The sequence below is a fragment of the Zingiber officinale genome, chromosome 8B (genome assembly GCF_018446385.1).
Source record: "Zingiber officinale cultivar Zhangliang chromosome 8B, Zo_v1.1, whole genome shotgun sequence".
Classification (NCBI taxonomy): Eukaryota; Viridiplantae; Streptophyta; class Magnoliopsida; order Zingiberales; family Zingiberaceae; genus Zingiber; species Zingiber officinale.
This window is the reverse complement of record NC_056001.1, coordinates 32,590,881-32,607,996: the sequence shown is the minus strand read 5'-3', so window position 1 is coordinate 32,607,996 and position 17,116 is coordinate 32,590,881. Positions and strand designations below refer to the sequence as shown.

General features: G+C 36.9%; 1 protein-coding gene across 2 annotated transcripts; it reads left to right on the top strand.

Moving 5' to 3' along the window:
* Positions 1-1,502: 1,502 nt before the first annotated feature.
* LOC122015243 (probable xyloglucan glycosyltransferase 6) lies at positions 1,503-16,448 on the top strand. 2 transcript variants are annotated; one of them, XM_042572026.1, is made up of 5 exons: positions 1,503-2,326; positions 5,577-5,885; positions 14,621-14,911; positions 15,006-15,119; positions 15,264-16,448. In XM_042572026.1, the coding sequence occupies exons 1-5, from the start codon at positions 1,583-1,585 to the stop codon at positions 15,843-15,845; spliced, it is 2,040 nt and encodes a 679-aa protein (XP_042427960.1). In that variant the 5' UTR covers positions 1,503-1,582; the 3' UTR covers positions 15,846-16,448. The 2 variants fall into 2 exon arrangements, with proteins under 2 accessions (XP_042427960.1, XP_042427959.1); XM_042572025.1 differs by having other exon boundaries at positions 15,210-16,448.
* The last annotated feature ends 668 nt before the right edge of the window (positions 16,449-17,116 follow it).

The following is a 17,116-nucleotide window of genomic DNA, read 5'->3' as shown; positions in this document are numbered from 1 at the left end:
CACTAGCAACACCTCACCTATAGTCCAGATTTTGCTGATTTCAGACATGATTATTTATATGATAGCAATTATTATTTCATAGCTACTATAATAATTATAATTTCATAATTGTTACAATGTGAATATTTTTAACATGTCAAATCTATCTAACGTTATATTTAATGCATGTGGCAGGAGATAATAATACTGAATACTGTATTTGAGGATAACCCTATTATTTTATTGAGTTGATGGCAAGATGAGATATCTCTTTGATGATTCCGAAAGAATGAGATGACCTCTTCTAACCGAATAATCCTGAAGGTAACTAACTCAACTCCACGAAAGTTTTCCACCAACCACTTAGATAAATCGAGAAGCTCTAGCAGAGGTTCATTCAAACAATCAATATTCTTATGGTTGTCGTCCCATTGGAAAAAAATTCTTATATTGTGTCGTAGTTGAGATACCCCAGGGGTTAACCACTTGGAAGGTTTAACCACTTCATCGTAATTCCAAAAACTTTCTTTTAAGTTATTTATATTTTAGTTGGTATTAGTTATCTATCTTACGCTAATTAATCCTGAAGTGATCGGTTCGATTTTATAAAGGGTTTCACCTATTATTAGAGTAAATTAGAAATTAGTCTAATAGTTTTTAGATTAATTGTTCATGAAAAATAATTATTTATTGATTTATTAAAATTAAGATTTAAATTTTAAATATTTAGAAAATTAAAAAGACGCCCCGCATCATCGCCCTGGTTTTTTTTAATATTTACTAAGCCTTATAAGTGTATTTAATGACATAATTTTTAAATAAATAAAACATTAAAGCGATTAGCAAAGTGATTTTGACTGCTACCAAACGGTCGTCGTTCACATGACCCGTTGACTAGAATGGACTGCTTGCACATGCCGCTTCGCTTTAAACAGCGACGGGGACTCGGATCCTGTAACAAATTTCATAACTCCGCCGCGGGCAATGGGCGACCCGCCTATCGCAAGGTAAATTTCACCCTGTCTGTACAGGTACTGCCCCAATCTCTCACAATGAGATGGTGGGATTCACTACTTAAGTGTGGGTCCCACCATCCCAATGTGAAAAGTTGGGGGCAGTGCCTGTACAGGTAGGGATCGAATTAACCCTATCGCAACCGCTCGTACCTCCCTGGTCCCACAAGGCATCTTTACTTTTTGGTGGGCCCGTTTCTCGAACCTGGACGGGATCCCTACAAGAGGCGGGCCCCATTGCCACCGTCGGTGACTGCGGAGACCACGTGCGGTGTTGCTTACTTGCTTCTTCCTTCTCCTGATTCGGATCCGATGCAAGTCTCGCTGCAAAACAACATGGCACAATATCTATCACTCTTCAATTAGGCCGCAAAAGCAAGAGTTTCGACTTTCCATTGGCAATGCAGCCGTATCATGTGACGGGGCTTGCATTTAATCCGGAGGCCTCCGAATTCGGGTATCCTCTCACCGAATAAATTAAACTGCATTTCCGATTTTGCCCCTCCTGGCTGCTGTTGCCCCAATTAGATCGAGGAAAGAGTGCGAAAGCAGAGGGGAAGGAAGGGAGCGGGAGAGATCTCGTCGCGCCGATGGCTCCTCCGCCGCCCAACTACGAGTTCCAAGAATGGTGGAACAAGGAGCGCCTCAAGGCCCATGGCTTCCTCTCGCCCTCCGCGCCTCATTCGCCGCTGCCGGCCACCGCGGCCGGGTACGCCTCCTTCGATTCCACCGCCGTCGAGATCGGTACGCCCACCACCCCTGCCGACGGCGGCAAGTTCCGCGGACGCAGCCCCCGTCAGCTGTCCTGGTTCCTCCTCCTCCGCCTCCTCGGCTCGGCTCTCCTCCTCGCCTCCCTCCCCTCTCGTCTCTTCGGCCTCCTCCGCACTGCAGCCCGGCGGATCTCCACACTCACCCACCGGCCCGCCCCCGCCTCGCGTCTCTACCGCCTTATCCGAGGCTTCCTCGTCCTAGCCATCCTCCTCCTCGTCCTCGAGCTGATCGCGTATTTCAAGGGTTGGCACTTCAACCCCCCGTCATATGCCTCGTCCGCCGAGGCCCTGGAGTTCATCTACGCCAACTGGCTCATGATCAGGGTGACGTACCTCGCGCCTCCGGTACAGGCGTTGGCCAACATGTGCATTGTGTTATTTCTTGTGCAGTCGGTGGATCGGCTCGTCTTGACGCTTGGCTGCTTCTATATTAGACTCCGAGGCTTGAAGCCCGTCGCATTGGTCGAGTATGGAAGTGCGGGGGATTTGGAAGGTGCAAACACGATCAATTTTGATGAGTATCCGATGGTTCTGCTCCAGATCCCGATGTGCAACGAGCGAGAAGTAAGTTGATATAGGTTCCTTCCTCCCGTCGCTCTGATTATCTTCCAAATTATGCATCTTTTCCATTTATCTCGCTCTTATATTTTTCCTTTTCATTCACATTTCTTTGTTATATTTATTTATTGTTCTTTTAACTTTCTTCCTTGGTTGAGAACTTGGTATATGCACACACACATGAAGATTACTGTGCATAGAAAATGGCCAACAATCTATAAGAGTTCGGCACTCATGGATAAATATTCTCTTTTCGATTAGCACACCACTACTTATTACCATACCTTAAGCAGTGCAAATCAGTGATCTTCAAAAATTGTTTAGTGTATTAAATGACGATCTTTATTTATTCAACAAAATTGCAAGATCAATCACCAAACGGACAAAACTTCGGTTTAACATTTTATTGATCACTGATATGTCCTATCAAGTTGCTTAAATTAAATGAAAATGATCAGTTTACCCAAGTGTATATTTTAAGATAATGTGATGTTCTAGATTTTGTCCATCATTATACTTTTGGTTAAATTTTAATCTAATTTTCCCATTATATATTGCTCTCCTAATTTGTTTTATAACACAAAACTTCATTTTAATTGCTTCATGATTCACCCTCCTTGATGTATGAAGGGAAGTTATGAAATGAAGTTAATGAACCATCCAAAATTTTTGTTTTAATGAGGTATAACTTGTTTTTTTCACTACTATACTTTTCTTCCAAGTAATAGAATATTTAATTATTGCTTAAACCTTTATACTTTATATGCCATCTTTTTCTTGTGTATCTGTGTGCTGATTGCTCTTGTTGTTCCTTCATATCTTTTAATTTTTGTATCCATTAATTGCATAGCCTGGTTATTTGGTTATTTCTCCAAGACTTATCTACTTGATATGTTTTGTGACTTCAGCTAATGTTGCACTTGTTCTCAACTAACCATCTGCTAGTATCAAGAAAGAATTTGGAAGTTCGCTTAGAGATCACAGAGTGATTTGTAGTGAGCATAAGTGTAGTTGACAATTATCCTGCTGAATGCACACTTTTAGCTAATGTGATATCTTTAAATTTTAAAGTTTAAACACATGTCAACACAAATATTATCTGATTCTGAATGGTATTACTTCTGGAAGATATCTATAGGCACCAAAACTGTACTTAAGGCAGCTAAAAGTTTTAAAATTTTCCTTGTGCCATGTGACATCTGAATAAGTGTTTAGTAAATTTTGTTTTGTATCTAAATAATGAGATTAAAGTTTATGAAAACTGGAAATATTGTCATGTCTTTTGAGCATTCATTTATATGCCTTCCCAAAATTTCTAGGGAGATATCTTCTATGGCAAATTGTACCGGTGACAGTTTAAGTCATTGGATCATAGTAGATGGTCTCTCCAAGTATATGCCTTTCAAATTTTTCTAGGGCATATATCTTCAATGTTATTGTGAGGATGAAAGTTTAGGTCATTGGATCATAGTAGTTGGTTTTAGAACCATGAACTGATAAATGTGAACTTAACACAATTTGTTTAATTTAATATGTTAGCCAACTAAACATGACATAATCTTTACATGGGTGGCATGGCATGACCCACCTATTATGTAGATCAACTGTATGATGAATACACTATTATGCCTAACCCATACCCACAAAGTTATATGCCAAGTCACAGGTGCACTGCAAAGACTTCTCTGTTGACTCACAAAAATTGTGATGTGGTCATAATGAAATAATCCTGGTGGCACTTGAAGGCCTGACCTCAATTTTTAAGTCTTCTGATATCAATAAAAAAAACTAAAAAATATATAATAAAGAAAGAAAGAAGATAGTATAGTAGTTTCTCTCACCATTGCCAGTCTGATCATGCAAGTTGTTTAGCTATACTCAACTCCAATTTACATCTTTCGTTAGAATGGTTTAATACTCAACAACCATCCTTGAACCGGACCTCTGAAATATTGCATACGGAAAGCCATGTCAGGGTTCATAAGATATACGAGTATTGCCTTGATTCTTATTAAAAAAGTAATCTATCTTATAACGTTTTAATGCTTGCTATTAGAAATTCAAACTACTCTGTAATGTCCAAGGAAATATTTGAAGATTATTATTCCTCTTTCTTCCATTTGTTAATGGAATGCTCTTCGCTGTGTGCCTTTCTTATGTCTTATTCTAGTTGTATTAAATCCAAATTTGACTCATGTTTATTTGTATTTTTTTGTACCATTTGCATGCCCTTGGAATCCAGAATGTTGTGTGGCCATAATTATCAAAATTGATTACAACAAATGTTCTAACTTCTTAAGAAGAATGTCTATTATAGGTCATTACATATCCAATTATTAATAACGCAATATACAAATAGTGACATTTATTAATATGAAATTAATGAATATAAATTATAATGGATAATAGGATCATTGTGTAGATTCTCAATAACAATAAATTTTCAATAGTTTTTTTTAGTAAAAATGTCATTATTTAATGTTATAGGATGTAGTTGGACCCATCATTGTGTTCAAATTGTTTTGTTAGTTGAAGAAAGGGTGGATTTAGTTGAAGGAAGGGAAGTCTTGCGGTCATTGTTGATTGAGTGAGGTATTACTTTCTCTCTGATCTACAATAATAAATAGAAAGATAGGTGAGACATTGAGTCTAAATAGTGATGATAAGGTTGAACTAGTAATTCTTGATTTTGTATTGGATCTTGAATAATGGTGAGATTAGATAATTTAATAAGCTGAAGACTCTCTCCTTCCCATCTTTGGTTCTCTAAGAATTAATCTGGGATTAATAGGAAGGCTAGATCGATCAAATTTTTCATGGCTTTCTCAAGTTGACTAGATTTTAATAAAGTAACTTTTTTCTCCTAAATTATGCATTTTGGATAAGAAAGCAGATGCGGATGTTCTTAGCCTGCTAGTTCTTTTTTCTAATCATGTATTATAATCATCATCAAACTCAAGTTGTGTTTGTCCCAGCTATTTGAGTTGGCTAAATGAGTATTATCCTTTAGTGAGCTGGAGCTCTATGCAAAATTATATCACTAGTATAAAATTAAAGTAATTAAATATTTTTATTACATTGACTACTTTAACCTATATATAACAAGTTTTTATCTGTTATAAGCATTTTTTCCTTTTCCATAGTATATATGTGTTTATGAATATTCATTACTTTAAATACAAGAAACTGCCAGTTATTTTGTTGAAAAGGGTGGATAGTACATTTGTTTACTATGATTAGTTCAATCCTGAAACAGGTTTACCAACAATCAATAGCAGCAGTTTGCATTCAGGATTGGCCAAGGGAGAGAATGCTAGTTCAAGTATTAGATGATTCTGATGATGTGGAAGTCCAACGTCTTATAAACACTGAAGTGCAAAAATGGCAGCAGAAAGGCGTACATATCATATATAGGCACCGCCTTATTCGCACAGGCTACAAAGCTGGGAACCTAAAATCTGCCATGAACTGTGATTATGTGAAGGATTATGAATTTGTCGCAATATTTGATGCAGATTTTCAGCCAGCACCTGATTTCTTAAGAAAGACAATCCCACATTTTAAGGTATCATTTTTCTTCCTCATCTGATGAGTAGAAAACAACATTTCTGCTAAGTTGGAGAATATCATGGTTGAGAAGTGACAACATGATTTAACCTGAATTCATGCTTTGAAACAAGAACACGATTTTATCATGCTTTTCCCGGCCATGTAAATTCTAGAAAGTCATCATTGGCTTTAGCAAACAGACATATGTCTAGGATCGAAAACAGTGCTGGGGGTGGGTGAATACTGCGCATCACTTTTTCACTTTTTTAGAAAATACGAGAGATAACGCAATGGAATTAAAAGAATATAGAACTAATGCTAAGAGCCTAAGAGTAAGACACTTTGTTTTTGCTTGATTCACAACCTAACGATTGCAAGGCCCGCACTCGCTGAGTGCTTTCGTTGGACAATTTATTGATAGAAGTACAAGAAACTCCGATTACAAATGATGAAATGCAACTAATAATAAATGAACAATTTTACTTACAACTCGGGAAAAATGTAGACTTGGAGTTGTTGTTGGAGTAACGTTTCGGTGTCGTAGCGGAGGTCTGAAGCAGCATGAGCGTTGTTTGAGCATAGAAGAATGATGTCTGAGACGCTTGGATCCCTTCCAGACGCCTAGAGTCGACCTAATTTGATTCTACTCTGTCGGCAATTATCCACCTTTTGGGCGCTTGGGCCGTTGATGTGACTACACCTCGACGAATCTCTATCCAAGTTGTCTTTATCCATTCTCGGACGCCTGGATCCCTTCTAGGCGCTTGGAGTCTGATGTGTGCTAGCCAACCAAGGTATGCCACCTTAACTGCTTTAGTGGTTGGATTCAGGCATTCTGGGCATCTGGATCCTTTATGATTGCCGGACCTCCGGGCGCTTGGATCCATTCCAGGTGCCGGAATGCCTTAAACTTCAGCTTTGATTTCCTGTATCACAGAGTTAGCACAACAGACTTAATATGAAATATAAATATAAAAATATTTTAGACAGTCTCGGGACTATCCGGTCCTAACCTTTGGATGTCACTGAAATCCTAAGTTGGACCGATGTCTTTTGTTCCCTCAACGGGGAACACGTCCTTATCTACTCCTCTTATAAGAGTTTACATGTTGCTAAACATCTGGTCTTCCTCACTTGTTTGGACTTTTGCTCAACATCCAATCTTGACCTTCGGGACTTCCCACTAGACATTCGATCCTCGATTCTTCTAAACTTCTGCTTGGCATCTACAACCCTAAGGTTGCTTGTCTAGTGTCCTCGACCCCTATGACTTCTGTCCGATGTCCTCGATCTACCAAGACTTCTGTCCAATCCACAATTCACTTGACCAAGACTTCTTTGCCTAGTCTCGACTAGGATTTTCTTGCATACTTAGTTAAGCGTGTTAGATCACAATAACTATTAACTTTGAACATTTGCCAATATCAAAATATATGTTTGATGAGCTAGTGTTTTCAGCATCAACAATATCTCTCTTTTTGATTTATGATAAGCTAGTTCAAAGTTAAGTAAAACATAGCATTTTAAAGACGAATTTTAATAAAAAAAAAACTTTTCAAAACAAAAAGTTTGAGTTTAGTTTTTTAAATGTTAAATGCTTTTGACTTTTTAAAGTAAGGAAATTTTAAAAGATGTAAGCAAATTTTAAAAAATGCTCTCCTTAATTTAACATTCTCCCCTCAAAAGCTTGAAAGCATATTTTGAAAATTTTAAAAGTATATTTTCAAAATCTATATTTTGAAAATCTATTTTATCTTAGAAATCAATTATCTTTAACCTTTCTATCTCACTTTGTCATATTCAAAAAGTTTGATAGGAGGAAAAAGTAAAGTTTGAAAAAAATATTTTAAAATCAAAACATAGGTATTTTTCAAAACATTTAATTTTGAAAATTTACAATTTTTTTTTTTGAAGAAAATTACTCGTTTTTTTTAGATGTCACTCAATTTGTTGAAGAAAAATTAATGATTTATTTGATTCAAATAATAGAATTTAGCAAAAAAACTTATGCATGAAAATAATTAATCAAAATGCCTTTTTATTCCAAGTTAGCAATTAAAGAATGATTTTCTTATAGTCCAAGCATGATTAAAAAAAATATTTAGTAATTTTGAAAAATAATGTAAAAATACTTCATCTATTTTCCTTGAAAAAATGTCTAACCTTTAGCTACTAACTAACTACCAAAATATTGTAGTTTTCACTTGGTTAGTCAAGTTAAGTAAAAATGTTCAACTAGTGATTACTTGATGGTATTTTAGTCCAGATTTATGATATACACTAATATAAGTATCTGAAATCCAGGCTTGATCCTAAACATCTCACACCATTCTAATTTTTTTTAATACACAAGTAAAGTAATTCTAATGTGCTTGTGAGATGCTGGCGGCTTAAATGTATAGGTTCATGCTTTCTAGGGGAAACCTAGGCTAAGTCCAATTTATTTTGAAAAATGTAAAAATGAAAACAAAATCCCTAAAAAAAATAGTTTTATACTTTCAATTTTGAAGAAGATAGTTTTGAAAAACAAGGTTTTTTAAAACACAAGGTTGAAAATATCTTATTCTACTGAAATTTTTATTAGAAATGTATAAGTCAACCATCATGAGCATAAGTTAAAGTCAAACTCAAGCTAAAAAGCGAAAACAAAGTCAACTACAGTCAAAAAGTCAAAGCTAAGTCAGTGTAGCTAAAAAAAATACAAATCGGTCTGAAGACATAAAATCTGGCAGTCTACTGTGAAGATGGTGGATGGGGGATCTGAGTTCCAAGATTTAAGAAAATCTATCAGCTGGAGGTATTGAGTCTGCTTCTCCCCCAAGGCTATGAATCTTTTGTCGGAGACCAGTGGCAGACTCCTAAGGCTAGTGACTTTGTCCTCTAAAGTAGGTGGAGCCAGGGGTGGAGGAAGCTAAAGAAGATCAGCAAGAAGATCAGGTAGGTCCTCTACTGGGGTTGGATCTGGGTTAGGATGAGGTTGATCCTCTGGGTCAGGTTGATGCTAGTCCTCTCTCTTCTATGACATGACTCCCTCATCATCTATATGAACACTAGCTAAAGAAAGGTTTCTAACATCTTCTATGTCATAACCTATTTAGGTTTTTGACATCACATAAGGTGACATCGAAACCTAATGATGCTAAAAGTGAAGTCAAAATGTGGTAGTAAGGCATGTGAATCCTCTGCTAGTGCTAATACTGGTCGAGTAATGATGACATAAAACATATATAAACTAATATATCTATGTTAAGCTTATGACATAATGCATTAAGTAGAAAAGAATGAAATGATTGCATCATGACAATATTTCTAGTGGTCAGGGCAGAATGTACAGAACTAGTACCCTATATAAAATGTAGTCCTGAATTCGAAGTGTAATGGATCGCAATTGGGTCATAGTGGTTACTCTCTCTCCGAAAAAATATGAGTATATTGTATCTAGCCTAATATGGGAGTAGGGATCACCAAATGGTAAGTCTCTAGAAGGGTAACATAAAAAGGTGCATGATAAGGGTTTAAGTGTTAAATGCTCTCTAATGATGGTGGGGGACAGTGTAAAGTGCCTATCGGCTAACCTAGTGGTGTAGGTGAGGTCATCGACTCGAACCAAGTTATTGTATAGTTTAGCACACAAAGCTTTGTTAACTGAATTGGAACAATAAACTATGTTCTATAGACTATAATACTCAATTAACTCAACAGATGTATCTAGAGTGAAGAGGCATATATGATATGGACAGAAACCCAGTCCTAAGTTCCTCTGTAGGAAATCTAGGATCAATACTAGGGGTTTGAGAGGTGCCAACATTAGAGTTCTTTCTCTTAACCCTATTAATAATAATTGAAAGATTAAAAATATTAAATTTTGAATTAGTTTGAGTTAAGAGTATTACCGAGGCATTTTTCGGATGATTATGTAAGAAATGATGACCTCAAAAGCGGAGTAGGCTTAAGATTTAGGAAGAAAACCAAGGGTAATATTCTGTTTGGCCGCCCGGAGCTGAAGCTTCGAGTGCCTTATATAGGCAAAATATGGGCGCTTGGAGACGGTTCCAGGCGTTGTATAGGAGGCGTTTTGGGGCGCATGGAAGTGAACCATGCCCTTATTCCTAAAACTATGGGCGGTTTAACAAAACCGTAGGCGAGTTTGTTTAGCAGCGATGTGGGGCGCACCTGGATTGAATCCAGGCACCTTGTTTTAGGCGAGTCAGGGCGCCTATATTATTTACAGGTGCCTCGAGCGTGTTGATTAAATTCATGGTTTTAGGTTAATTAAGTTAATTTTAATTTTAATTAGGTTTTGTTTAAGTTTATTTAAATTTTAATTAAGTTGGTTTTAATTTTAATTAAGTTTAGTTTAAATTAATAAAGTTAGATTAATTTATTTTTAACTAATTAAGTTAGATATTAAATTAAATTTGGATTACTTACTTTAATTAATTAGTTTGGGTTATTAATTATGTAAATTTCGGATTAATTAATTAAATAGGTGTTAACTAAGTTTTAATTTAGTTTAAGGTTAGTTTATATTTAATTAATTTAAGGTTAATTTAATTTAGGTTTAATTAATTTAAGTTTGATTTAATGTTAATTTGGAGTTAATTTAATTTTAATTAAGGTTAATTTAAGGTTAATTTGGGTTTAATTAATTTAAGGTTAATTTGGGTTTAATTAATTTAAGGTTAATTTAATTTAGGTTTAATTAATTTTAGGTTAATTTAAAGTTAATTAATTGATTTAATTAATTTAAGCTTGATTAATTAAAGTTTAATTGAGCTAATATTCAATTTGATCTAAGTCCATCTCACTATTTTCTAGATTTTCAAAGAGGAACCTTATATGTTTTGTGAAATGATTGTTAATTTTATCTTTATTGATTTAATTTGAAATTTATGGATTGATTGACATTTGAGTTAAATTCAGGTTTAACAATTAGTCAATTAAGTGCACATTTTAAAAATTGGTTTCCAGGCTGGGCGAGGCACAGAGCTTTCTTGGATATCGGAGCAACGATCATTTCTAGACAAAGCTTTTTTAAGAAATCATAACTTAATGTTCTTTTTGAAAAATCCTAGTCTAACTAGTCTAGGATGTGACGAGGTAGTTTCGGTTAGTTTTATTTAGCTAAGTAGATCAAATAGGGTACGCTTTACACTACATAACTCTTAGACTAAGTTTTCCTAACATACTATTATCTCGTCCCACCCTAGTACTAGGTTGATCATGTCTCAGTCAAGCCTAAGTCCTTATCTAAACATTCTATGTTAACAAAAAATAGGCAAGTAAATAAAGTGGTAAATCAAACAAACATGCAAGTTTATTTAAAAATAGTAATAATTTTTCTATTGGCTCCGCCGAATCATAATCTCAATAAGGTCTATCTAGATAATGAATTTGACCCTTGGGAATCTAATATTGATTTGTTCCAACTTGATTAATCAAGTTTGATTTAGAGACCCATGCTTGGACTTGGTTTGTAGTAGTTCGATTAACAATTGATAAATATGATTTGAAACGTGACTTAACTTTATATCATAGTTCGGATCGATTGTATACGACTCTTTATTTTTTAAGAATTATATTAAAAGTTTTAGAACTCAAAGTAAACCGTTCCAATGAATCCTTATGTTCTGACTTGAGTTTTCAATGTGGAATTTTCTTCCTCAAGTTGTTGGACTTGAGTTAAAATTCCACTTTGAACTGATTCAGTCAAAGGACTTGGGTTAATCTCCTCCTTAAGGGTTTTTACTTCCTTTTGGAATGACTCGATCCGGACGTTAGACTTGACTAACTTACAAGTTAAATATGAAATCATGTTATAAAATTTATCTACTAAAGCAGTACTTACAGCAGTGTTGGAACCTTCTGAACCGGATACAGATTCGTGGCTTAACTTGGACTTGACTTCGGATTTAGTCTCAGACTCAGTGTCGATCACTTGCTATGATGTTGGTAATGCAAGGATGCCTTCTTGGGCTTGCTTTCCTTCGTCCGAGTCTTCCGACGAAGATTCGTCCCACGTAGCTTGCAGTGCCTTCTTTCTTCTTTGCTTCTTAGCGTCTTTCAGATTTGAACACTCCGACTTGAAATGCCCCTTCTGGTTGCACCTGTAACATGTAAGGTCTAACTTGCTTTTTTGGGGAGTCTGGCTTGGTTTGACTAGTTGCCCTTCGTTTGGATCACCTTCTTGATTTCGCGTTTGGTGAAGCCTCTTTTTTTCTTGTACAATTTCTGAACTAGATTGACTTGTTCGGCGGTGATCTCGTTGTCGTCTTCGTAGTCCGATTCGTCTTCGGACTTGGGCTTGAATCGGGAGTGATACTTTTGTTCCTTCATCTTGATTTTTCCTGCTAGCAAAGCAATTCCTTTCTCGATTTGGAGTGTATTAGTTTGCTCATGCAATTCAAATTCGAAAAATAACTCATCTAGTCTAAGAATTGAAAGATCCTTGGAAACCTTGTAAACATCTACCATAGATGCCACAAGGTATTCCTAGGAAAAACATTGAGAGTGTATGTTATTACATCGCGATTCTCCGCCTTTTGTCTGATTGAGTGAAAGTCGTTGAGTAGATCTTCAATTCGGGCATGCAACTGATTTGTTGATTCTCCTTTTTGCATTTTAATATTATACAATTTATTGAAAATTAAATCTCTTTTACTTACTTTGGCTTCGGAAGTTCTCTCATGTAATTTGATCAACTTCTCTTAAAGGTCTTTGGCACTTTTGAAGGGTCTGATCCGGTTCAGCTCTTTTCTAGCTAGGCTGCATTGTAGGGTCACCTTAGCATTCACCCCGATTGTCTTCATCATGTGTGGAAACTGTTCTCGCATCCTATCGGTATTCCGTTTCTGTCGAGCAGTAGTGCAAACCCAGTTTGGATGATGATTCACATTTCCACTTGGGTATTTAGGTGGAACTTCATCTAGCCTTTAGTCGAAGTCCTCGTCGGAAAAAAGAGGCAGGCGATACTGTAGCCTTCTTAATGGACCATGAAAACAAATCTTGCAAAAAAACAAACAAATGGAGAAACTTGTACCAAGACTTTGTCTTGGATTAGTAGTGCGGGAGGAGAGTAATGCGAGAACGAAATTAACTCGAGTGTTGTTGCACTAACTTCGAAAAACAAAAAACCATGAGCGAGAAAAAGGATTAGAAGTGGTGATTGAACCGATTCTGATTGACACAATGGAAAAATGAAAATAATGAAAAATTCTTGAAAAGGTGGTTGCACCAGTTCATAGTGTTCCCGCTTTGATATCAATTGTAGGTTTGAAAACAACACTAGAGGGGGTGGTCAATAGCGCGCATTGCTTTTTCACTTTTTTCGAAAAACACAAGAGATAATGCAACGGAATTAAAAGAAAACGGAAACAATATTAAGACACTTTGTTTTTACTTGGTTCGTAGCCCTATGGTCCGCACTCGCTGAGTGTTTTCGTTTGACAATTCACTAATAGATTCGTCAAGTACAAGAAACTCCGATTACAAATGATGAAATGCAAGTAATAATAAATGAACAATTTTATCGATAACTTGGAAAGAATGTAGACTTGACGTTGTTGTTGGAGTAGCGTTTCAGTGTCGTAGTGAAGGTTTGGAGCAACACGAGGGTTGTTTGAGCGTAGAAGAATGGTGTATGAGCTACTGGTTGTCGAAGCCTTCTTTTATAGGGCATTCTGGGTGCTTAGATCCCTTTCGGGCACCTTGTGTCGATCTGATCCGATCTGACTTCATTGGTGATTATCCACCTTCTAGGCACCTTGATTCCTTCTGGACGCCTGGGCCGCTGATGCGGCTGCACCTTGACGAACCTCTATCCAAGTCATCTCTATCCATTCTCGAGCACTTGGATGCCTTCCAGGCACTTGGAATATGACGTGTGCCGACCAACCAGGGTATGCCAACTTAGCTGCTTGTGTGGCTGGATTCAGGTCATTCCGGGCACCTGGATCCTTTTCGGGCGACCTAGACACATTCCGGCCGTTTGGAAGCCTTAATTTCAGTTTTGATTTCCTGCATCGCAGAGTTAGCACAACCTACATAATATGAAATATAAATACAAAAGTGTCTTAGACAGTCTTGAACTGTCCGGTCCTGACTTTCAGATTTCGCTGAAATCCTAGGTCAGACCAATGTCTATATTTTCTTTAATGGGAAATGCGTCCTCACATACTCCTTTCAAGAGAGTTTAACTAGTTGCCAAACATCTAGTTCTCCTGACCTGTTTGAATTTTTGTTTTGATCTTGACCCTCGGGACATCCCGCTTGACATTCGATCCTCGATCCGTCTAGACTTTTGCCTGGCGTCTATGACTTCTAGGGCTCCCCGTCTAGTATCCTCGACCATTTCTGTCTGACGTCCTCGATCTACCAAGACTTTTGCCCAGTTCACTCAGGACTTCTTTGCTCAATCCACTTGACCATGACCCGTTGCCCAATCCACTTGACAAGGAATTCTTTGCCTAGCCTCAACTAGGACTTTTCTGCACACTTAGTTAAGCTTGTTAGATCACAATAACTCTTAATTTTGAACCTTTGTCAATATTGAAACATAAGTTGGATTATCTAGTGCTTTCAACACCAACAATATGCACCTTGAAATATTTGTGAATACTTCTCAGACCTCCAAAATGTTTTCCGATATCTCAAAGGCTAAGTTTAACAACTTTTTTCAATGAGCATGTAGCCTTAATGGTAGATGATTGCAACTTTGTCCTGATTTTATTTCTTCTTGAATATTTTCTGTAGGGTAATGATGATGTAGCACTTGTACAAGCTAGATGGTCCTTTGTAAACAAGGATGAAAACCTTCTCACAAGGCTGCAGAACATAAATTTGTCTTTCCATTTTGAGGTTGAACAGCAAGTCAATGGAATATTTATCAATTTCTTTGGCTTCAATGGAACAGCTGGAGTATGGAGAATAAAAGCTCTTGAAGAGTCTGGTGGCTGGTTAGAGAGAACCACTGTTGAGGACATGGACATTGCCGTCCGTGCTCACCTTTGTGGTTGGAAATTTGTTTTTCTCAATGATGTCAAGGTTCCTTAAAGTTCAAATTTTTTTTCATATTTATTTTAATTTGTTTTTGTGTGAATTTTTATTGACAATGTATTTATTCAAATTGATTGTGCAGTGTCTTTGTGAACTGCCAGAATCCTACGAGGCTTATAAGAAACAGCAACACCGGTGGCATTCAGGCCCAATGCAGCTGTTTCGTTTGTGTTTCTTTGACATCCTTCATGCGAAGGTGAGGTCTAGTCCAGTATCTGTAAACAAGGACTTGAAATGACCAATTTTATTTAAAATTTTGAACTGATGTTGCTTCTCTATATGACAGGTAAGTCTCTTTAAGAAGGCTAACTTAATTTTTCTTTTCTTCCTTTTGAGGAAGCTGATCTTGCCATTCTACTCGTTTACTCTGTTCTGTATCATACTCCCTTTGTCGATGTTCCTGCCAGAAGCTCATTTGCCAGCGTGGGTTGTCTGTTATGTACCTGGTATAATGTCTGTTATGAGCATACTTCCAGCACCAAAGTCATTCCCATTTATAGTACCATACCTTCTTTTCGAGAATACAATGTCTGTGACCAAATTCCATGCTATGATATCTGGACTTTTCAAATTTGGAAGTTCATACGAATGGATAGTTACTAAGAAGTTAGGAAGGTCATCAGAAGCAGATTTGGTCGCATACATCCAAAAAGATCCCGAGCCTATTGTAGAAAGTAGCATCCACAGGTCATCCTCAGAGTCTGGTCTTACTGAGTTAAATAAACTGGACGTCACTAAGAAGGCAGGGAAAGCCAAGATGAATCGCCTATACCGGAAGGAGCTTGCTCTTGCTATTATTTTGTTAATTGCTTCTGTACGAAGTTTATTGTCTGCACAGGGGATTCATTTCTATTTCTTGTTGTTTCAAGGAATCACTTTCCTTGCTGTTGGATTAGATCTCATTGGAGAGCAGGTAAGCTAAGCCTTGTTGCCTCTCTCGGTCTATGCCAAAAGGAATTCCAAGCAGCAATCTCGTGTCATTCACAACTCCTGGCTTGACAAAGCATGATCGAAGTCACTGATGGAAAATCTTATCTTGACTATCAAGGAGTCCACGACGGGATCAATTGCTTTAAGCTATTCATTCTTTCAAATCTTCATTTTGTATATTTCACTTCAGAAAAAGCCCCGCTGATGCTACCGAGTGGATCAATACTCGTCCTCTGCTCCACTAGGAAGGTTGTAGAAGGGCCAACATATTCATTAGGTTTTCTTTCGTCCCATCCCCTTTTGTTTGTTATTTACTATTCAGATGGAGATACGTAGTCGATTTTTTGTTGGAAGTGGCTTATATTTATTCATATGACTCAACAATCAGACTTAGCAAGATAGAATCATTTGTGACGTCTAGCTGTATTCGTTCGCAATAAACTTGTAAGAATTAAGAGACCGAAGTGGCTTCCATTTTTCCAAATCATTGTACCGTTCCTCTACTTTTTTCAAGAAACTTGTAAGAATTAAGAGACTGCAATGCATTTGTCCTATCTTTGTTGAATGGGAGTGGAAAAAGGCCCTATCTTGATCCTCTGCTGGTTGTCAACATTTATTGGAGCAAAAGATCGATTGTTCCTCTACTTAGGTAGCAGAAACTTGTAAGACTGCAATGCATTTGTCCTATCTCTGTTGAATGGGAGTGGTAAAAGGCCCTATCTTGATCATCGACCGCTGGCTAAAATGTCATTATAGACACTATTCTTTTCTCCTATATTTTTATCGAACAGAGCTCCGAATAACTCGCAACCCGTTTGGTTCATTTACATCCCTACTTACATAGTTGCTCTCTGAGCTATCACTGCTAACAAAGTTGTTACACTTTACTTAGCCACTCTTCCAAATGAATTAGAGACACTCTCGTAATGACACATAGCCTCTCTTCTGGCGGAACATATTCGTTATTCAGAAAACATACAATCTCCCAGTGGCACATAGCCATTATCTTGGAGATTTCCATGTCTTGCTTTTTACCTAGATTAAATAATCATCATTTACATCAATATGAACATCTCTAATCCCATACAATGACCATTATGTCAAGAGCATGTTCTATATTTAATATTCACATTTACTTCTATAAATAACAGAAATATGTCGACCAGTGAATAAAATCAAAAGATGTAAATCTATTTAATGTTCCTTTTTAGCTAGAATCTATTCATTTCAATCAGTCGCTTTCCTAGTTCTGTTCCATAGACT